General features: G+C 43.1%; 2 protein-coding genes across 3 annotated transcripts in view; one reads left to right on the top strand and one right to left on the bottom strand.

Moving 5' to 3' along the window:
* ACBD6 (acyl-CoA binding domain containing 6) overlaps window positions 1–2,685 on the top strand; it is a 236,325-nt gene extending 233,640 nt beyond the window's left edge. For both annotated transcript variants that reach the window (XR_010656122.1, XM_065882184.1), the window contains one exon: window positions 2,399–2,685. Coding sequence is in view for 1 of the 2 variants with exons in the window: in XM_065882184.1 (XP_065738256.1) it covers window positions 2,399–2,553 (155 nt within the window). In the remaining variant the exon portion in view is untranslated. The remainder of the gene's footprint in view (window positions 1–2,398) is intronic.
* A 14,541-nt stretch (window positions 2,686–17,226) lies between these two features.
* The window catches only part of LHX4 (LIM homeobox 4), a 42,756-nt gene continuing 40,816 nt past the window's right edge, over window positions 17,227–19,166 (bottom strand). Inside the window, exon 6 of the mRNA XM_065882887.1 lies at window positions 17,227–17,621. Coding sequence (XP_065738959.1) covers window positions 17,227–17,621 — 395 coding nt within the window. The remainder of the gene's footprint in view (window positions 17,622–19,166) is intronic.

Here is a 19,166-nt window from a genome sequence, read left to right as displayed (position 1 = left end):
GGTCATATGGTAGTTCTATTTTAGTTTTTTAAGGAACCTCCATACTGTTCTCCATAGTGGCTGTATCAATTTTCATTCCCACCAGCAGTACAAGAGGGTTCCCTTCTCTCCACACCCTCTCCAGCATTTATTTATCAGTCCCTTCTTTATACTCCTGCCAACACTAGCTCATTTCAAGCCCCCGAAAAGGACTACCACAGTCTCTTAACTGCCACAAATGCCTAGGTTCTACAAGTCACTCTAGAATTATCATCCTAACACAGAGGTCAAATTATGCTACTCCCCTCCTCATAAATGCCCAGCTTCTTAGTATGGCTTTCAAGGCTTTGTATAGTTTAACTTAAATCCAGCCTCTGCTTTTGACGCTCTATATTGCTTCTCTGAGCCAGCAGACAGTTCTCTCAGCATTCCCTGTGCTCTCCCGCTTCTCTTAATGTTGTTTTGTCACTCTGCATGCCTTTTCTTCTAAGTTTACCTGGAATTTTACTCTGTCCTCAAAGCTCAGCTTACATACCACCTACTTGTAGTATTTTTCCTGATTCCTTAGCTTCCTCCTCCTCTCCCCATCCCTCTCACCTTTGCAGGTGTGTGTGTGTATGTGTGTGTGTGTGTGTGTGTGTGTGTGTGTCCCCACCTGCCACAGTGTTTACTCATCCTTCGAAGTTCCTTAGAGCAGGAATCTTACCTGTAATCTTGATAGGATTGGTATGGAATGTATTCAGTAAAATACTCAATGAATCAAACTTTCTTTTAAAAACCTTTTGTTGTTGCTGTTGTGTAATATATCACACTACAAAATTGTATATAAAATGTATATGAAGAATTTTAAATGTACCTTTAAAAAGTCGTATACCTACCACGTAGTTTAAGAAAGAGAACATTGCCAGTATCTTTGAAACCCCCTGTGTGTGTGCCTATCCAATTATACGGCCTTCCCTATACCACCCCCCACCCCAGATTAGCACTATCCCAAATTTCATACCACTATTTTCCCTTAGAGTTTCACTTCGTATTTGTGTCTCTGAACAATGGTGTTTAGTCTTGCCTGTTTTTAAAATTGTGTTTAAATGGAAACATACTGTATGTATTCTTCTAATTTGCTTTTTCCCTTCAACATTGTTCTAGAGATAAACTCATGTTATATGAAGCTATAGGTCATTAGTTTTCATTTTGGTAAGGGATTTCATTGCATATGTAAACAATATTTTATTTTTACATGTTATTCTTAATGGGCATTTGAGTTGTCTACATTGGGGGGTCTATCACAAACAGGGCTACTATATGTACATTCTTGCAGATAGCTCCTGGAGCACACATGCAAAGGTTTCTAGAGAGTATAACTAGGAGTAGAATTGCTGGGTCCAAGGGTAGGCATTTGTTTAGGTTTAACGTGTAATGCCAACTTGTTGTCCAAAGTGTTGTCCAAAGTGATACACAGTGTACGCTCTCCACAGTCCAGAGGGGAGTCTCCCTTGCTCCTGGCCTCCTTCACACTTGGTATTGTCTCAGTTTTTAGTTTTCAATTATCTAGTGGGTGTGAAATGGTATCTCCTGGTTTTAATTTTTATTTCTGTGATTACTAATGTGGTTGCTCATCTTTTCATATGTTTGTTGCTATTTATGTTTTATCTTGTGTGAAATGCCTACTTTTGACTTTAGCCCAGTTGTCTCAGTGCCATCTAATTAATGGAGCTTTGTTTCCTCGCTGATCTTCAATGCCAGCATTGTCACAATCAAGTTTCTGTACGTGTGCAAAAGAATGGATGGCTCTCTCTTCTAGCCCTTTGGTCTGTTTGTCCACCCTGGGGGCAGTACTATACCATCCTCATAATAAGTCTTGATATCTGTAGGCCCTTTTCCTCTTCCTGTGTCTTGTGTGATTGGTGCCATTTTTTTAAGGTTGCTTTAGAGGGATTGTCTGATTACTAGTCCACCTTTTTTTCTTTCTTCATTTACGAATTTTAAAGTTCAGTTAGTTACCCAGTTATCCCCTCTTCAAAGACAAAACAAAATCCTTTCTTTGACATTTACAGTATTTTGAGCCTTTTGACTTAGCCTACAAACCTATCATTTTGATCAAAGTAAATGAAATACTTAAACTATTTTTGTTCCTTCCCTTCATCCCATCCTGAAGAATAGAGTCCAGAAGCCTCACAATTTAAAAAAATGTATTTGTTTGTTAGCTTCTGGGCAACCACAAAGGCAAATTTCATTTTCCTAACACCGGCAAACCCACCGTCACGGCGCAGTTCCGTTACAAGGCCTCGTCACCCCCAGCCACTGTCCCATCGCCCACTGTTCACGATTCCTTATTGTCAGCACTTGCCTTTCCTGCTGAAGTCTAGTACTCTCTGTCTCATGGTAACTTGGTTTTCGTATTTGTCGATTTTCCTGTCAGCTGCTGCCTGTGAGTTTTTGGACATTGTTGAGCTGCTGCTCCAGTCCGGCGCCGACCCCACAGTCCGAGACCAGGATGGCTGCCTGCCGGAGGAGGCGACAGGGTGCAGAGCGGTCACTTTGATGTTACAGCAGCACACGACTGGCAAGGTTTAATCAAAAGACTGGAAACCCACAGTCTGTAACAGCACAGGGCTTCAGTGGTGAAAGAAAACTTCAAAAATAACACTTCTTTTGCCACCCCTCTTTGGTATACACTGGCTAATAAAATCAGTTGTGAGAAACTGGGGTTTTGAAGTCTCAGCAATTCCTTCTACTTACATATATTCCAGCGAGTACCGTTTGGTGATGAACATGTGTTCTGTGCATAATACAATCCAATTCCGCTGAACGTGCTCTGAAATTTATCACTGTTCTAGAGGCTGGGAGAGGAGGAGATGCATCGTATTTCACAATATTAAACATGACTGCTCTTTTAAAAAACATAGAGAAGGGAAGTAGAACCGGCAGTACTACACTGACAGTTAGGGAAAGTTCCATGAAATCCCAATATGGTGGAGCTCACAGGGTCGCGTGGCATTTGGTACAGCTAAAACATCTATTCTTTTGTCAGACAGAATTGGGAAGATAGGAAAGAAGAGGGCTGTTAAGAAAGCAAAAGAGAGAAAGGGCAGAGTTTTGTCACGTAAGGGATATAGAAATCAGAGGAACGACCAGATTTACGGAAAAACCTCAGAATCTTGGACATTTTAGGATGGAAACACAGATTCTAGAAGAATGCACTGGTTAGGTCAGGATTCCTTAAACTCATCTTTACAAAACAGGGAGGAACCTCCCTAGGGCCCTTTTAATTGACTATCACGTTCCTGTTGCATATGGCAGCAGTCTCTGTAACTGGCTCAGGCCTGAACTGTTAGGCCTGTTTGGGTCTAATATGAAACAGCCATAATGCCCCAGTACTTAGGTGTGACTGAAGTTATTTCTGGAGCACTTCTGTTTTTTATTAAAAACACAGACAAGTACACCACAGGTTTTATTTAAAGGATAGACAAGTATGCCACTGGTGAAACTGGCTCCCTACATTTCCCCCTTTAAGCCTCAAGAACTCCATCTGGGAAATTCCTTGACATTTCTTATTATGTGAGGAAAGTAGATAGTTGTCATAGGAAGAGAAATGAAGAAACAAGTTGAGATGCCAAGATGACCATTTAAAAGATAATTTTTCTAACGTGTCACTCCTAAGATAGCAAGTAATAAACTTGTTTAGTCGAGCCCTCAACAATGGACAAGAGTTTCATTAGCTCAAGCTAACCTGTCCTTCTGGAACAAGCCCCTCCAGAGCAGAAATGAGGCATATTACTAATGCTGCTTATTTTGTGATTTTTCTAACCTCTTATTTTCTGAGATGTAAACCAAAACCACTCACCAAGGTTATTCATTTTTTAAATGACTTCTTAATTATCTGTGGAAGTGATGAGCACGTTAGTACATACTGAAATGTTACTGTAATTCTAGCAGAGCTTTCTCTTCGTTATCTGTTCTTTTCCCACAGTCCCAGCTACATGGCAACCTACTGTTCAGCTAAATTCTCTCATGTTGCACATTAACTGAATGTGTTTTAAGTAACATTATTCATTAGTTACAGTAAAAGTGACCAAGATGTTGCATGAAGCTTTTAACTGATATTACTTTGTGCATTTTTCGGACATTAGCAAATCAAAAAGTGTTTATTCATTTTCAATTTACAGGGTAGTTATCTGAGCAAGAAGCTATCAAGGAACTCCTTTTTTCATTTCTCTTTTGTAATTCGACCTGGGTATGTATTAGACAAGTTTTTAATAAGCTGTTTTGCCACATCTAAAACAGGTTGTTTTTAAATAAAGAATGTAATTTGGTTTTTATTCATTTTATTGTAAGGTTTCACATTTGCATTGAAAGCTATCACTAAAAACAGCCATCGGGCTTCCCTGGTGGCTCAGTGGTTGAGAGTCCGGCTGCCGAGGCAGGGGACACGGGTTGGTGCCCCGGTCCGGGAAGATCCCACGTGCCGCAGAGCGGCTGGGCCCGTGAGCCATGGCCGCTGAGCCTGCGCGTCCGGAGCCTGTGCTCCGCAACGGGAGAGGCCACAACAGTGAGAGGCCCGCATACCGCAAAAAAAAAAAAGTCATCAACTTAACATTTTCAAGTGCATTTTAAAATCAGGTTCCAAAATCTATACTTTTGTTGCCCATATCTGAATTTTCAAAAACCTTACTGTCGTATATAACAATCTATGGATCATCTTCCTGTGCCTTATTAAGGGGAAGATTTCATTCATAAAAGTCGGAGAAAACTGGATCTTGGTTTGTTTTCATTCCCCTTAAATTACTGAACTATTATGAAGTGCATCACACTTCAGCCAGATCATGAGTTCCATTGCCAAAGCTGCAGCGGTTACCACCAAGCAAAGAACACAAAGATCCCACAAGCTGCATGGCACGGGTTCAACCCCGATCAGGGATTGAACCCACGCCTTCGGCAGTGAAAGGAATTCCCTAACCACTGGACCACCAGGGAATTCCCTGAAGGTTCATTTCTAGTCATGATTCAACTAGAACTTCAGAATAATTGTTCAGCCTTTTTTTTTTTAATGTTTACTGGGATTGGGATTTTGTTTACCTCATCCTTGGTTCAAACTCTCTGATTTGTTATTTTTAGTGTACATGAGAATTTTAAAAATTGAGTCTCCATTGTGTTCCCAAACTGGAAACCAGTTGGCTTGGAGGCATCTTTAGGTAGTGGGTAACTAAAGACGTTTGTCAGTGTTGTGAATAGCTGCTTTTTGCTACTTTACAACTTGCATTTTCCAGACTATTTATATTTTACCTTTCTACTTTAACCTCCTTCTCGGTTCCACATTTATTCTATTGTCTTGTCCTCCAGCCACCTCTATAGATGTGTGTCTACACATAAAAACATACCTAACCCCATTTTCCTATGCCCTTAATAAAGTGAAAAAGGAAATTTGTTGCTTTTTCTGCTTTTTCTTTCCTGGAGATACTGTGATCAGAACAACGCTAATGGCTTTCTGTATTTAATATTTATTCAACGCTGTCATTTACTTTGCCCTCTATCAACTGATCTAAGAGGCCCTGATTGCCTTCACAGTAGTCTTGATACACACTAGTGAAAAACAAGGAATAAAAAGAGAATCATGTAAACAAACATTACAGAGGAGGCAAAGAAAAGCATCGGAATCACTGTTACCTTCAGAACTCTTGCTTGAGTCAGCTAAATCAGTGTTAACTCTCGCGGAGTTCCAGATCACTCTCCCCCTAGAACACAGTGTTGCGCATGGAATTTTGAGCATCTCCTGAAGCCCATGTCTGAACTCCACGGTGGTCTGTGAGTCCCATATAGAACCCCTTTTTTCTGGCTTCTTGTTACAGTATTTCATTCTTGAATGAAATACAGTAATATGTTGACTGAACCAATTTTCACAGTTTTAAGTGCTTCTACCGGATGATGTATGGGGTCTTGCTGTGCCTATTTGAAAGAATGAGAGAAGTGCATCTTTTTTTTAAACCATTGGTCAACATTCCAACAATACACATACAGTTTTATCACTGATCACCACGATTGGAAATTTTTAAAGAGGCCCTGGCCAAAAAGTTGGACCCTGACCTATTTGACCTCTGGTTCTGCTGCAGGGCAGAAATGAGCCCACATGTTCAGTTCTGTGTGACTAATGATGGCTTTTTATATGCATTTAGCTCTTTTGACTTTTCAGAATGCTTTCACGGGCATTATCTAATCTGTCATCCCTCCACAGTAACCCTGTAGAGTAGGTAGTGCAAGGGCTCTTAAGGCCACTTAAAAGAGGATAAATCTGAGACATTAACAGGTTACTTAAATTGCCCAAAGTCTCAGAGTAGTAGTAGAGCCACAGTTAGGACCAAGTCTGCTGAATCTCAGCCCTTTATTAGACCACAGAACTCATGTGCAGTTTTGAAGCTCCTCCTCCATTCAATCCACAAATATTCCTTGAGAGCCTTCTAAATGACAGGCACTGTTCTAGGCCACTGTCATTCCCTTTTCCCATTATCATGGAAATTTAGAAGTACTTATATGATGTTATCTCAAGATATAGCATAAGATATCTTGAAAAGTCTCACAGAAATTAATAAGTTAATAATCAAAAAGTAAATCTTTTAAACCTACTATAACTATGTCTCTAATAAAGAGATAAGAAGTCAGCCAACTGAACACATACTGTTATCTCTAATGCTTTTTAGGTAGAAGGGTAACAACCAAAGTAATATCTAGAATCGTATCTATTATAGCTTTTTTTTAATGTTTCAGCATTTTCCAGCTAAAGGGTTGCCATAATCCAGTGAACCTTTCCATTAAATAGGGATTTCTTAGCTTCCTTCCAGGTTTAACTACTTGGCTATGGGTTATTATTCCGTGTACAATATGGCATCTCTGAGGATTAATGAACAAGGTGTGTGATGGGAACAGAGCTGAGCTTGGGTTGCAGAAGGGTTAGTACCCAGGCTAATATATGCTTCAGCTGAACATAAAGACTTTCAAATGCTTATTTAGCATTTAACAGTTGAAACATGAAGGCTTTCATCAAACTTCAGGTCCCTAAAAATGCCCTTCATAAGTAAATGTTTATCACAAAAAGGTATGTAACCCACCAACAATTCAGTAATGAAAATTTCAAGTTTAAATATTTATTGAGTGAATTTTAAATCCCAACCCCTAAGGCGTTTTGTGTCAGATGTTTCAATAGTAGTCGTAATACTATATTTGATGACTTTTAAGATGCACGTTTTTTCACATTTTAAAGTATCCAAAATTGGATGTCTTTTACAAACAATGCTATAGTTGAATTGGCAGCATTTTTTTTCTTAGTAATGCATAAACTAATGTATCTTATAGTCAATACATCTTAACTTCAATGATGTTAACAGTAATCACACCTCACCTTGTATAGGACTTTATACACAAGCATCTTAACTGAACCTCAGAATAATTATAAAAGTAGAAATAATTGGTATTTTCTCTATTTTACAAATGAGGAAATTGAAACTCAGAATTGTTAGGGAAAGTGTCCAAGATTATACAAATAGAAACAGTAGAAATGCCCATCTTTATATAAGCTTTGTTATATAAATATAAAACACTTCAATATACATGATCTTATTTTTCCAGAATCAAGGTGATTTTCCAAACCTGTAATACCAAGTCCGAAAGTTTTCCCTGTACCACGTTATCAGGATGAGTGAAAATGAAAACAAAAGCAACCACACTCAGAGGTGCCTTATAAGGCCTCTTCATGGATTTTATATATACACATTGGACTTTCTCCTCATAGCATAAAAAGCCTTCAATGCAGTCTTTTATAATCATGTGATTTGAAAAATTATTCTGATCATTACTGGAGCTTTACCTTGAGCATCTTTAACTATTTCGGTAACCATACACAGCTACTTAATCAGAGGGGTTTAGGTCAAAGTATAGTGATTATCAGACAGAAGAAAAAAAAAGCCTCCCTGTTATACTTATCATGTAAAGTTTATTATGCACCAAGTATGATCAGTTTTTCAAATATGCATTAATTGGCATTACACTAAAGGACTGAACAGGAAAAGCGATTTGATCTCATCTTTATTCACTTACCCTTGAAATATTGTTGTCACGCTCCTACTTGAAAAGCAGAACTTAATGGCTTAATCCTTGTACGGATCATCATAGTTATTAGGAGTTCATAGTTTTTTATTTATTAGTGTTTTTACTTTTATATATAAATTATTAAATTTTTTCTTTCCTATGTTTTGTTACATCACTTTTTCTTCTCACAGTTATAAAATAAGTGATTGTTTTACATTTTTGCTCTCTCTTCTTTTGGAAATTCATGAACTGGAGTCATTTCTGAGGGCAGTATTCCTTCTTCCAGCAATAGAGAGCCCCCAGCCCTAAAAACCAGATCAGGATGTTCACAAGGTACATGCTCGTTTACACTCAGGACAGAATCTTCCTTGTTTCCTTCCTACATGTCTTAGAAGGAATGAACATGAGTTCTCAACTAGAACACTGAGGTTAAAACCAGAAGGGAAACATCCAAGGACCTGCCCCTATAACACGCATCTGCCTCGTAGTAGAACTCTAGGCACTCAGTGTGTGAGTTTCTCTTATAGGTGGAAAAAGACCATTTGAACCTAAAACTACTGGATGCAGTGGCTGAACTTAAAGGACTGTGAGGGCATTAAGGAATAGAGAGGTGCCTTTCAGTGGGCTGCCCTGGGCAGCAGCAGCAGCAAATTCATCATCCACGCTCAGCCAGGGTTTATTTTTCCTCTCACTTGTGTAGCAATCCCGGTTCCCATTTTAATGTTTAGAAGGTAAGTTCAGTTGATGGACACTTTGTGTAATAAAAAGCTCTTTTAAAGTACGTGCACACGTACACACACAGGATAAAAAGTGGCACCGCCAGTGCCCGTGGCTTTCACGGAGTACATTTGCAGAGCCCAAAGCTTAGTCCTGGATATGTTTATAGCACTTTAGCTCCGTTTGTGAGTTTGGAACCCTTCCAAAAAAAGAAGAGAAAGACATATATTATTGTTTATAATCTGCTTTATTCCGCCAAACCTTGACTGAACAGACTTGTGGATTGCTGTTTAAATCCCTCAGTGCCTTTAACTACTGATACAGAAAGTGGTTAATGCACATTCTAAACGAAGCTTGGCATCCACTCCAGGAAATCACTTTAATTGAGAAGCATTAAATGTTAAAATGATTCTGAAAATAATAATAAAGCCAGCAACATACTGAGTATAAAAGTCCTGGCCCATCAGTAATACAGGTTCTTGGTTACCATATTCCTGTAGACTGAGCGAGCTGTAGTTTGACAAGTGTCAAAAAACGTGACATTCAATTCCCTAGGTCACAGGCAGCCCCCCCATCAGCTTGCCAGTGAGAAGACAACCTTCACCGTCTCTATTTTAGAGATGAGGAGAGAGCTGTCAACTTTATAAATGTTGGTTTTTCTGGAATAATATGCCAGTCCCAGGTGACTAAAATAATGAGATTGAACCCCAAAGTCCTTGCCTGGGCTTTCCACTGCTGTGCTGAAGCCATCTGTTGAAACCTATTTACCATTTTAATGGCCTTTGGGAAAAAATACTGCTCATTTCCAACTCCAGGTGTGTGCCAAGACCACTTTTGGGGGTTTATAGTATATCTTTCAGGAAGCAATAACCAGCCTTTCCAAAATCCCCAAGCCCCTCCCAACCAACAGGAGATCCTGGTCCAGGGTTGGCAAGCAAGTGAGAGAAACATAAATCTTAGCAAACGAACAAAACAAAAACAAAACCAAAAAACTCTCCCCCAACTCTAGAGGCAGCCTCGCCTGTGTCAGCCTTGGAAGTTCTGACCATTTCAGTGGTCTGCTAGACAACCTGAAGGATGAATAAGTCACGAGGCAACCTTTTTCTCCTAGGAGCCCCTTCCATGAGAAGGGAAAACATGGTTCTGTCAGGGGTGGCCTGTGACTGGTCCGTTTAATTACAGAATAACATACCAGTTAATAACATACCTAAATTCAGTCTTTGTGTTTAACAGGGGAGATGGCCAAAGGAAGAATCACCAAAGGAAAGGGTTTTAAAGGAAAATCCTGAAGTCACATTGGACAAAAACCAGAGAAGAAAATGAAAGAGTGACAAAGGGACAAATGTTACATGCAGAAGCCATACCCCCTTTCTCTGACAGGATGTAATACACCCTCCTAGGGCAGCAGCTGATCATTTAGAAGACTTAATTTAATAGTTTGGATGGGTTATTTTTATTACTTCTTTTAGAATTATGATAATAAAAAGTTCCCTCTTTCCTAATGATTTGGCCCCATTTTATAAACTTTGTGGGGTTCTTTCCTCCCTCCTAACTCACAGGGTCTCCCCAGCAGCAGTGGCTGACCATTGCTTATTTCCCTGAGGCAGTCACGACCCAAATAAGCATCCAGACCCAGCTCCATCCCTCCCCGCTCACAGCACAGCCATAATGAGGAGAGGCACCAGGAGTTCCAAATGATAAAACCGAAATAGCCTTTCTAGGAGGCTTGGCAAAGGGATGCAACAATTTTCCATTTAGACTATAAGGGACAATTTTTAAACTATGTCTCAAATATCAAATCTGAGAAGATACATTCAGATACACCGAGGATCACCTCTCACGATTTTACTTCTAGTTTGGCAATTGGTTAAAATTTACAACATACTGACTTGCCTTTGATTGCTTTTTATCCTTTTCTGATTTGAGCTGTATAGCTGGGAAAGAGGTGGAAAACGCTGACTGTTGAGCCTTTGATCTCCTGAGTTTGCGTCTTATTTCATTCTTTCTAGCCAGTGATTTCTTTCCTTTACTTGTCTTTAAGCAACTGTCCTTTTGAAAAGCCACTGTCAGGAGAATCACACTGCTCAGGAGCTGGTCTGAAGTGACCAAACCAAAGGTAAACTTAAAAAGGACCACATCCTCCCTCTGCTTCCTTTGTGAGCTGAGAACACATTTCATAATTCCAAAAAGTTACTAGATTATCATCGTGGTGGGAACTGTGTGCACTAGAGCACAAAGTGGAAATGGTCCAATGAATTGTCAGCCTGATACACTCAAAACAATTGTTAGTGTATGGAAAGCAAAGACTCAGCATAAACAGGCTGGTGATGAGGGGTTTGAGAACACCAGACTAGAGACATGGTGCATAGGGCACACACTGGCAGAATTCTCAAGCCCTGTTATTAGTGCCTCAGGAAAACGCATAGCCTCTTTACAAACTTCCCTAACAACCACCCAAGGGACTGAGCTAGTGAAGGAAAAAAAAGTCCCTGTGTATCTCCTGTGGTCCTCTACCCACACCTCACTCCATTAGATGCTGTCACCTTCACCTTCCGTAGTGCATAGCCCGGAAAGGTTTTTTTGCCTTTCTCAGCCTAGTCAAGTATTTACCACCAGAGATGATCTGACAAAGGACCATCAACCCCTTTCCTTGATAGCAGAGATCTGAGTTTCCACTAAAAGACTTTTAAACCCTCCAAGAGGCTCACTGGACATGCTGCCCAGGAGGCAGCATCTTTCCTATTGAACTGGGTAGACTGTGGGGCACAGGTGGGTCTAGGACTTGGGTTGAGTCAGGACATGAGACTGCTCAGAGGACCAGGGCCCAGCCTCCTGCTTCAGACCTAAGCAAGTGGTTCTGGTGTGTAGTGCCACACACAGAATCCAATGGCAGAGAAGTTGGTGCTACCCACAGAGTCTGAGAATACTTCAGCAAGTACTCCAGGATAACTAGTAGCTAAACAGGTGATGAGTTATCTCTGCCCATTCTCCTCAGCCAGACTGTCAGCACTGTCCAATAGAACTTTCTGCAATGATAGAAACGTTTTATATCTGTGTGTCCAAATACAGTAACCACTAGCCACATGTAGCTGTTGAGCACTTAAAATATGGCTGGTGTGAGGAACTAAACTTTTAATTTTATTTAATCGATTTAAATAGCCGCAAGTGGCTAATAGCTACCGTCTTGCTCAGTGCACCTCTGTTCGGATCTTCTCTTCAACCAAACAGAACTAATCACTAATGCAGAAAGCACTCATTTTTCCTAGATGGAATCCCACCGCTAAAGAAATGCTATGACTTTAATTTTTTTTTTTTTTTATTAAAGAATCTCTGTTGCTCTTTCCACTCTAGCTAAACTTCAGGTCCTGTACACTAATAAAGCCTCCTGCAGGGAAAAAACCTGAATGGAGATTTTCCTGGAAAAGCTTGTCCAGGAGCCCTGATGAGGTGCTTCTATCCCTCTGTCCACCTCTCACCCAAGTATAGACATTTGCACATGCTTGTCTAGGGAGAAAATGTACACATATAAAGGACTTTAAAATACAACAGGACATACAGTAACTAAAATTTATGTGATCAGCAGGTTTTCTCTGCCCATTCCTTAAGCCTAGAAACAGAGGACGGGGCCCCAGAAAATTGGTATTAGAAAAATCAGAGAACTTCCTCTATCCAACACTTATACAGAGTAGTGCAGGTATTCACAGTTGCAAGTGGTTCTGCATTCAGAGTTGTATCTTGAGTTTCCTTCTGGTGATGAAAGGAACCCATGTCAGCACAGCTTTTTCCTATGTCAAGAGAAAAACTTCCAGAAAACCAAATGAAAAGCAAGACACGCTGGCTTCTAAAGAATTTCCATATTTATTGGACATAGCTTTACCATACACATCTCATGCCAACACACAGGAGGCACATACAAACAAACGCACCAGCTTCTGTGTTCCAAAGTCACATGGCAATAAATAAGGATGGGTGGGTCCTTTTTTTTTTCCTTTTTCTTTTTTTTTTTTTTTCCAGGAAATGAGACTTCATTTCTTTTTAACTGTACAAAATTTACACTGCGAAGGGTGAGGGCAACAATCCAGAGCTTAGGGGATCTGAGGCTTTGAGGTCTTGAGTGCAAGTTCAGAGCAGCTTCTGGGATCCTGCAGCCCTGAACCTGCGTGCTTGGCTCAACACCGTCCTCAAGTGGGGAACGAACGTACAAATGCTTCTTGTCTCTAGGTGGGCAGCGGATGAGCATGGGGTGTCCCGCTCTGTCCACCTGTGCTCTTCCTCCCGGGGTGAAGGATGCTTGGCGCACCTCCCAGACCTGCAGCTGACTCCTCACCAGAGCTAGCAGCGTGAAACTGTGCTTTCAGTGTGGTCCTACCAAGCAGCGTGTGGATGGGATGACCTTGCTGCGCTCTCTCTTTTTGGATCCAGTCAGTGTGTTAGAACAGTTGGAGCGACGACTGTGAAAAGGGCCAATTGACCAACCCAAGAAAGAGAGAGGCAGTGATGTGCTTTTTATTTAGCTTTCAGCATGCCCAGAGCCCTTCAGCAGCAGGCAATAAAACAAAACTCATTTCCGCTTAATTGAATTTTTCTTCATCTCACGGTTTCCAATTTCTAAAGTGCAATGTTTAAAAGTGAGCCTCCTCGGTCCTTCCAGACTCTGCTGGCTGAGGAGGTATGGTCATTATTTCCATGGCTATAACCAAGTTGTCGTTATAGTGAGTGGCGTGCGGGAGCGGGGGCGTGCGGGAGGGGGGCCGGACGGTGCCCTGTCACACAGCAGCAGCTTTTGCTAAGCTGAAGCCTTAAACCCCTCCAGCCAGGAGGCAGTTGTTTCAGAATAACCAGCTCAAGCTTCAGAGACGGTAATGTCTTTTGTTTGTCAGATTTCTTATACTTCTTGCAAAGTGAACTTCATTGTGAAGATCTAATGGCCCCCAGGGATCTTACCAGATTTCATGTTTTACATTGGCCAAAAACAAACAAACAAACAAAAAAAAACACCTTATTGAAAGACACTGCTAAATGCTTTTCTTCTGTCTTAATTTTATCCTCTTTTCCTGGTGTTTCATGGTATTAGTTTGCAGGAGTAATGTTATCAATGTGGTAGTTGATTTTCATTTTATATTTATAACTGTCAGATGAGGCAAGAAAGAGGAAGCACAAGGACAGAAAAGAGTTGGCCTCAGGGTGCACAGCAAGTCCCTGAAAGGGCCGGGATCCAGGCTTCCCCACAATGCGATTTACCCAGTGGCCAGCTTAGCCTTTGCATTTGGTATTTCCTCCACGGTCTTACTACTTTTCAGCAAATATAGATTCTTCCATAGCCCCACAGATCCCGTTTTTGCTTATATCAGTTACCATTGGAAACTTGGGCTTGTTTTTTGTTTTTTGTTTTTTAAATATTATTCATTTGCTCCTGGATTCAGAAGCCTCCTACCCTCGAGTCCATCAGCCAAGCACTGCAGATAACAGTTGCTAGTAAACAGCTCTCCTAGAGCCAAAGACAGGTCCAAGTATTGTCAACGCCTCCAGAAGGTCTCATCTTGTTTTTAAAATTCATCCGTGTCATTTCGCAAAGGGGAAAAGAGCTTCCGTGTAACACCTTATACATCAATAACAGACTACTGAGCGATAGAGGAGTGCCTGGACCCGAATCTCAGGGTAGTTCTGCTCTTCTCCATCCCTGAGCCTCAGAAAAGCCAAGGAACCGTCTTGGCCTGCGGCTCATTGGTGGCACCAGCCCATGCATAACACTAATCCCACTTGCCAGGAGATCCACTTAAAATCTGAGACCGATTGTGACTGTGCTTCTAAATGCAGCACCAGTGTTTGCTGCTCTCTGGCGAGGTGGCCCTGGGGAACTTAAATCCAGCTCTCCTGGCTTTCTGACCAGGGCTCACTCAAGAGCTCTCCCAGCTAGCCAACCCCACCAAACCAAAGGAGCTCCTCCCGACATCATGACGTCACCTGCACTATTGACTGGGTTCCTCGAGAGACTCCTGTTATTGTATGAATGAGGAAGGCCTCCCATTTCTCCTGCCAGTGAATAGGGAGTGAGCACGATTAACCCATCTAAAAAACAAAAACTGGTCGATTTCATCTGGTCTCCAAAAGCAGTGCTACACAGGGGGATGTTCCCCCTTAAAGAGCCTGCTCTCATGGTACTGCACTCGCCAAAAATACGAAGCGCCTCTGACGCTTCGCCAAAAATACGAAGCGCCATGAGATACTACTCCAAGTAATCAAGCTGAGACAGTGGTCTGGGTGGGGCGGTTTTTAACTGGTTTTAACCCAGCAGTCTTTCTCCTGTGTTTTGTAAGCAGCCTGCTCAGAACAGTGAGCTTAAGAAGCTGTCCTCCAGAAAGATGGACACACGACTTGTTACCTTGTGTTTGTGTCTCCATCCCCACCCCGAATAGTCACATTATTGGGGAATTCCCCATAGCACAGAATTGGCCAGGCTTAATACACCATCATCCCTGCACCTGGAACCTCCGGCAGAGGGCCGACATTTGCAGACTCCCCAAGCAAAAAATCACAACAATCGAGCACATCAAAAAATAAGGGTACACTACAAAATTGATCAGAGAACAAAGATGGCCTGAAGGCTGACCCAGGAATTTACTGACCATATATTTTAAAGAAGCTTCACTGACCGTAGTTTAGTCCTGGAAAGGAGTTTACAAAAGATGAAGCATCCAAAAAAGGAAGTGTTTATCTCTTCCTTTAGTCTGCCTACCTTACGCCTAAATCTTTGCGGTCCTCAAAACCATTCCCGGAAGGAAGGGTCCTTAGGTGCTTTGGCCCCATCACTTGCTGTGAAAGAAAGGCAATACCATCTTACCCTTACCCACTCTGCTGATCTTGTTTAAGAGAATGGGAGGCCAGGAGAAGCAAACCACCATTTCCCAAGGGGACTGGAATAAATTCCACCTGGCTATATCCAGTATGCACATGGAGAGCTTCCTGATGGACAGATGTGTGGCATAAAGAGGGACTTGTAGCACCATTCGCAGCGGTATTTCCTGTAGAAGTGCAGTCTGTTGCAGAGAGACAGCAGCTCATAAAGCAGGGGTTGCCCTTGCCCTTGCCTCAGGCTTGGTGATGGGCTACTGCAGACCCGCAAGCTGAGAGTCTCTGCACTGCCACTGGCTGGAGAGCTCTGCCTTTCTGAGTGCAGAACTGGAGCAACCCAGGGCCTGGCATGAGTCCAGCCAGCAACCCAGAGGGATGCAGCCAAGGACCATTTGGAACCCTCTGGACAATATTAGGGCTGCTCCCTAAATGATTCCTCCCAACCAAGGTAGGCCAAGAAGCATTGCTAGTGCTCGGAAGAGGCCAAGACCGTCCTCCAATTGAGTCAACTAGCACAGCAGAGAAAGCTCACATTTTTAAAGGGCTGAGGAGGGTTGGCTGCAGGTGAGCGGGGGCGGGTGGAGTTACAAGCTCATCTAAACCAAGTCCCTCAAAAGAGACACAATGTCATTTCGCCCTACCGGATGAGAACTCTGGGAGACTGGCATCTGCTGACTTGGCTAAACAGACTGCACTTTGGAATCCAAACGTCTACAAATGTTTTCACTGATTGTCGTTCTGTTCTCTCCATATTTTAGCTTTGATCATTTTGGAACCCACAGCCTGTCTTGTGGAATAAATAATACAGGCAAATTGAAAAGGCACATTGTGTACCAGGGGGACTTGTCATGCAGTCGCTGTGATGGTCCAGGGCCACTCAGCTCCAGCCTCAGAGTCACCTGCAATGAAAAGCACTTCTTGCCGTCAGGGATTCAGTGATATAGATGGGATTTCGTAAAAACCAAAACTGACCAGATGGTCTCCGGCATGTATTTCTGGGTAGGGAAGAAGTCATATTTTTCGCAGCAAAAAAAAAAGTAGGAGGGAGCATGTTTTCAACATCGAACTCTGGCCATCAAAGTTTTCCACTGACCTTTAACAAGTGACTTTTTATTTTGAAAATTAGGGTTCAATAAAGGTGGTCCAGAAATCACTTTTATCAATACTCAAGGGCCGTGATGCCTCTACCTCAGAAATCTCGGTTCTGGTGAGAGCAGTGGTTCGGGGGGGCATGATGAGACACTCCAGTTGGAGCAGAGTTCCCAAAGAGCAAGGTGGCCTGACACAGTCATGCCGTCAACCAAGCACTATGCAGCCAAAGCCTGTAAGCAGGGCGGGGGAGGAGCCAACAAGCCAGCACCCTAGCGCTCTGGGCTCTGTGGCCCTGTGCTGTGTTCTGAGACGAGGCTGCTCTCCCACCACTTCCCAGGAAAACAAGCCCTAGTGGGGTCCCGCGACCTCCCCGGGATCGGCAGAGGACTTCCATTGAAAAGAATGGAAATTCACATTGGCGCGCTTTTGATCCTTAAAAGGCAAGTCTCTTTTGATCCTTGAAGATATTCTGTCAAGCCAGAGGATGGGTAGGGTGGGGAGGAGAGGTGCTTAAAAAGGAGGAGGATCCATTTCATCGAGCCAAGAGGCTGGGCTAGTTGGAAAGTCGGGATAGCCTACACTGCTTCCTGTGGAGATGTCAGAGGTGGGTCCCCCAGCCATGGCTCTCAGCGTCTGGCTTACTCCCTGCCCTGCATGCGCAATGATGCCCAAATTACTGTCCACCGTGTAATCCAGCCCATTGAGCAAAGGAGCGTGGGATGGCAGGGACGAGATGGAGGATGGAGACTGGGGGATTCCATAGGGGCTCCCATCCCTCAAGTCCTGATAGGATTGTCCTGTCCCGTCCATGGAGAAGCTCCCATTCATTAACTGTCCGCCTGTAACGTCCCCCACGTTGCCATAAATCCTATTGGTGTGGCCAAGTTCTGAGAGAATTTGATCCTCTGTGGACAAAAGAACGGAGATTTATTGTCAGCCGCCAGGACTTCGGTGGTCCCCTGTTCTTCACAACCTAGGAATACACACGACCAGGAAAGAAGCCCAAGCATGAGCCAGACGCCAACACGTCAGCCTGGCATCCAGAGACTGACCCACGTCAAGGGGAAAAAACAGAACCCACACCTGCAGAGACCAAACGCCCAGGTCCCAGAAGGCTGGACAAATGTTTGGTGAGTTTGTTGGTCCCATGTGTGCTCAGGTATGAAGATGGCTACACTGAGGAATACGAACGCCTGAGGTTTGGTGGGTCATACGTTCTCCACATCACAAACGGAAGAAACTCTGTACTAACAAGATTTCATCTGAAAGTTTTCAAGCTGAGAAAAGTGCTTGGTTCAGTTAGTCGGGAAACAAGCAGGTCCATGCGGTCAGGGGGGCTGAGGACCTCTCTAAGACATGTGTACAAAAGCCTTCTGGTCTACCTGGGAAAGAGGTTCAATATTAAAGTACTTGGTTTCTCTGTGTACCAATAAGCTCTTCACTGGGGACAAAGTATTGGACTGATTAAGGCAAATGACCTTCTTGTTTTATGAAGAATTTCATTAAGGGGATCTAATGGAACCTTTGCCACCCGGAAGAATTCCTCTCTCCAACCGAGGTGAGCAATTTTAGTCTTAAGAAAAAGAAGATTATATAATTACCTGGAGAGACCAATGATATGTCTGGGGACCCACCTGCACCCAACAGAAAGGAGCTATGAAACAAGACTTAACAATCCTGTATGTTCCAGACATTGATTTCAGCAGCTTAGAGGAGATTAAGTGGCTTTCCCCCTCCCCCGCCAAGAGGCCTGGAAGGTGAGCATAGGGCCCTTGAACCCTCCCCAGGGCCCCACGGGCAGACCTCTGGGCTGGGCTACAGTCCTCTCAGGACATCACGGTCCTGGCGGGCAGCTCATGCCATCTGCTGCCCCACAGACTTCCTTTCTATTCCCACCTGGGCCTGTGCATCCATTCCTACCAAGGCCACCCCAGAGTGGACTTCAACACCCATCCCTTCTGACGACCTGCCCTAGGCTGTCCCTCACCCCACCCATAAAAATGAAGAGGGGGAGGGGAGTCATGCCCTTTAGAGGGGGCAGGGGTTGAAGGCTCAGCTCCACTGTAAAACGGCCATTACCTGGCCTTTTGCCTACACCTGTCATCCCGTGCGACCAGGGCCCTCTGTGGGAGCCACAGGCTCCCTAAAGGGGACGGTCGTGTCTTCCAAGTGTGAAAATGTGCTGAGTTTTCCCCAAACACATTCACAGTCAGTTGTGTTCGTGGATCCCCAAGAACACTGTGAGGTGGGCAAGGATGTGGTTATTTCCCCATTTATAGATGGGGAAACTGAGGCTCGAGAGAAGTGAATCCGTTTGACAGAGCCATAACCGGAAGCCAGATTTCTGATCCCCCAGCTCAGGACTCTTCCCTTCGCCCCACAACAGAAGACCTTCCACCTTTGAGGACTCATTGCATGAGAACCGTTATGGCTATCTGCAAACCACCGAA

This window comes from Phocoena phocoena, chromosome 1, assembly GCF_963924675.1.
Source record: "Phocoena phocoena chromosome 1, mPhoPho1.1, whole genome shotgun sequence".
Classification (NCBI taxonomy): domain Eukaryota; kingdom Metazoa; phylum Chordata; class Mammalia; order Artiodactyla; family Phocoenidae; genus Phocoena; species Phocoena phocoena.
This window is presented reverse-complemented; position numbering and strand designations above follow the sequence as displayed.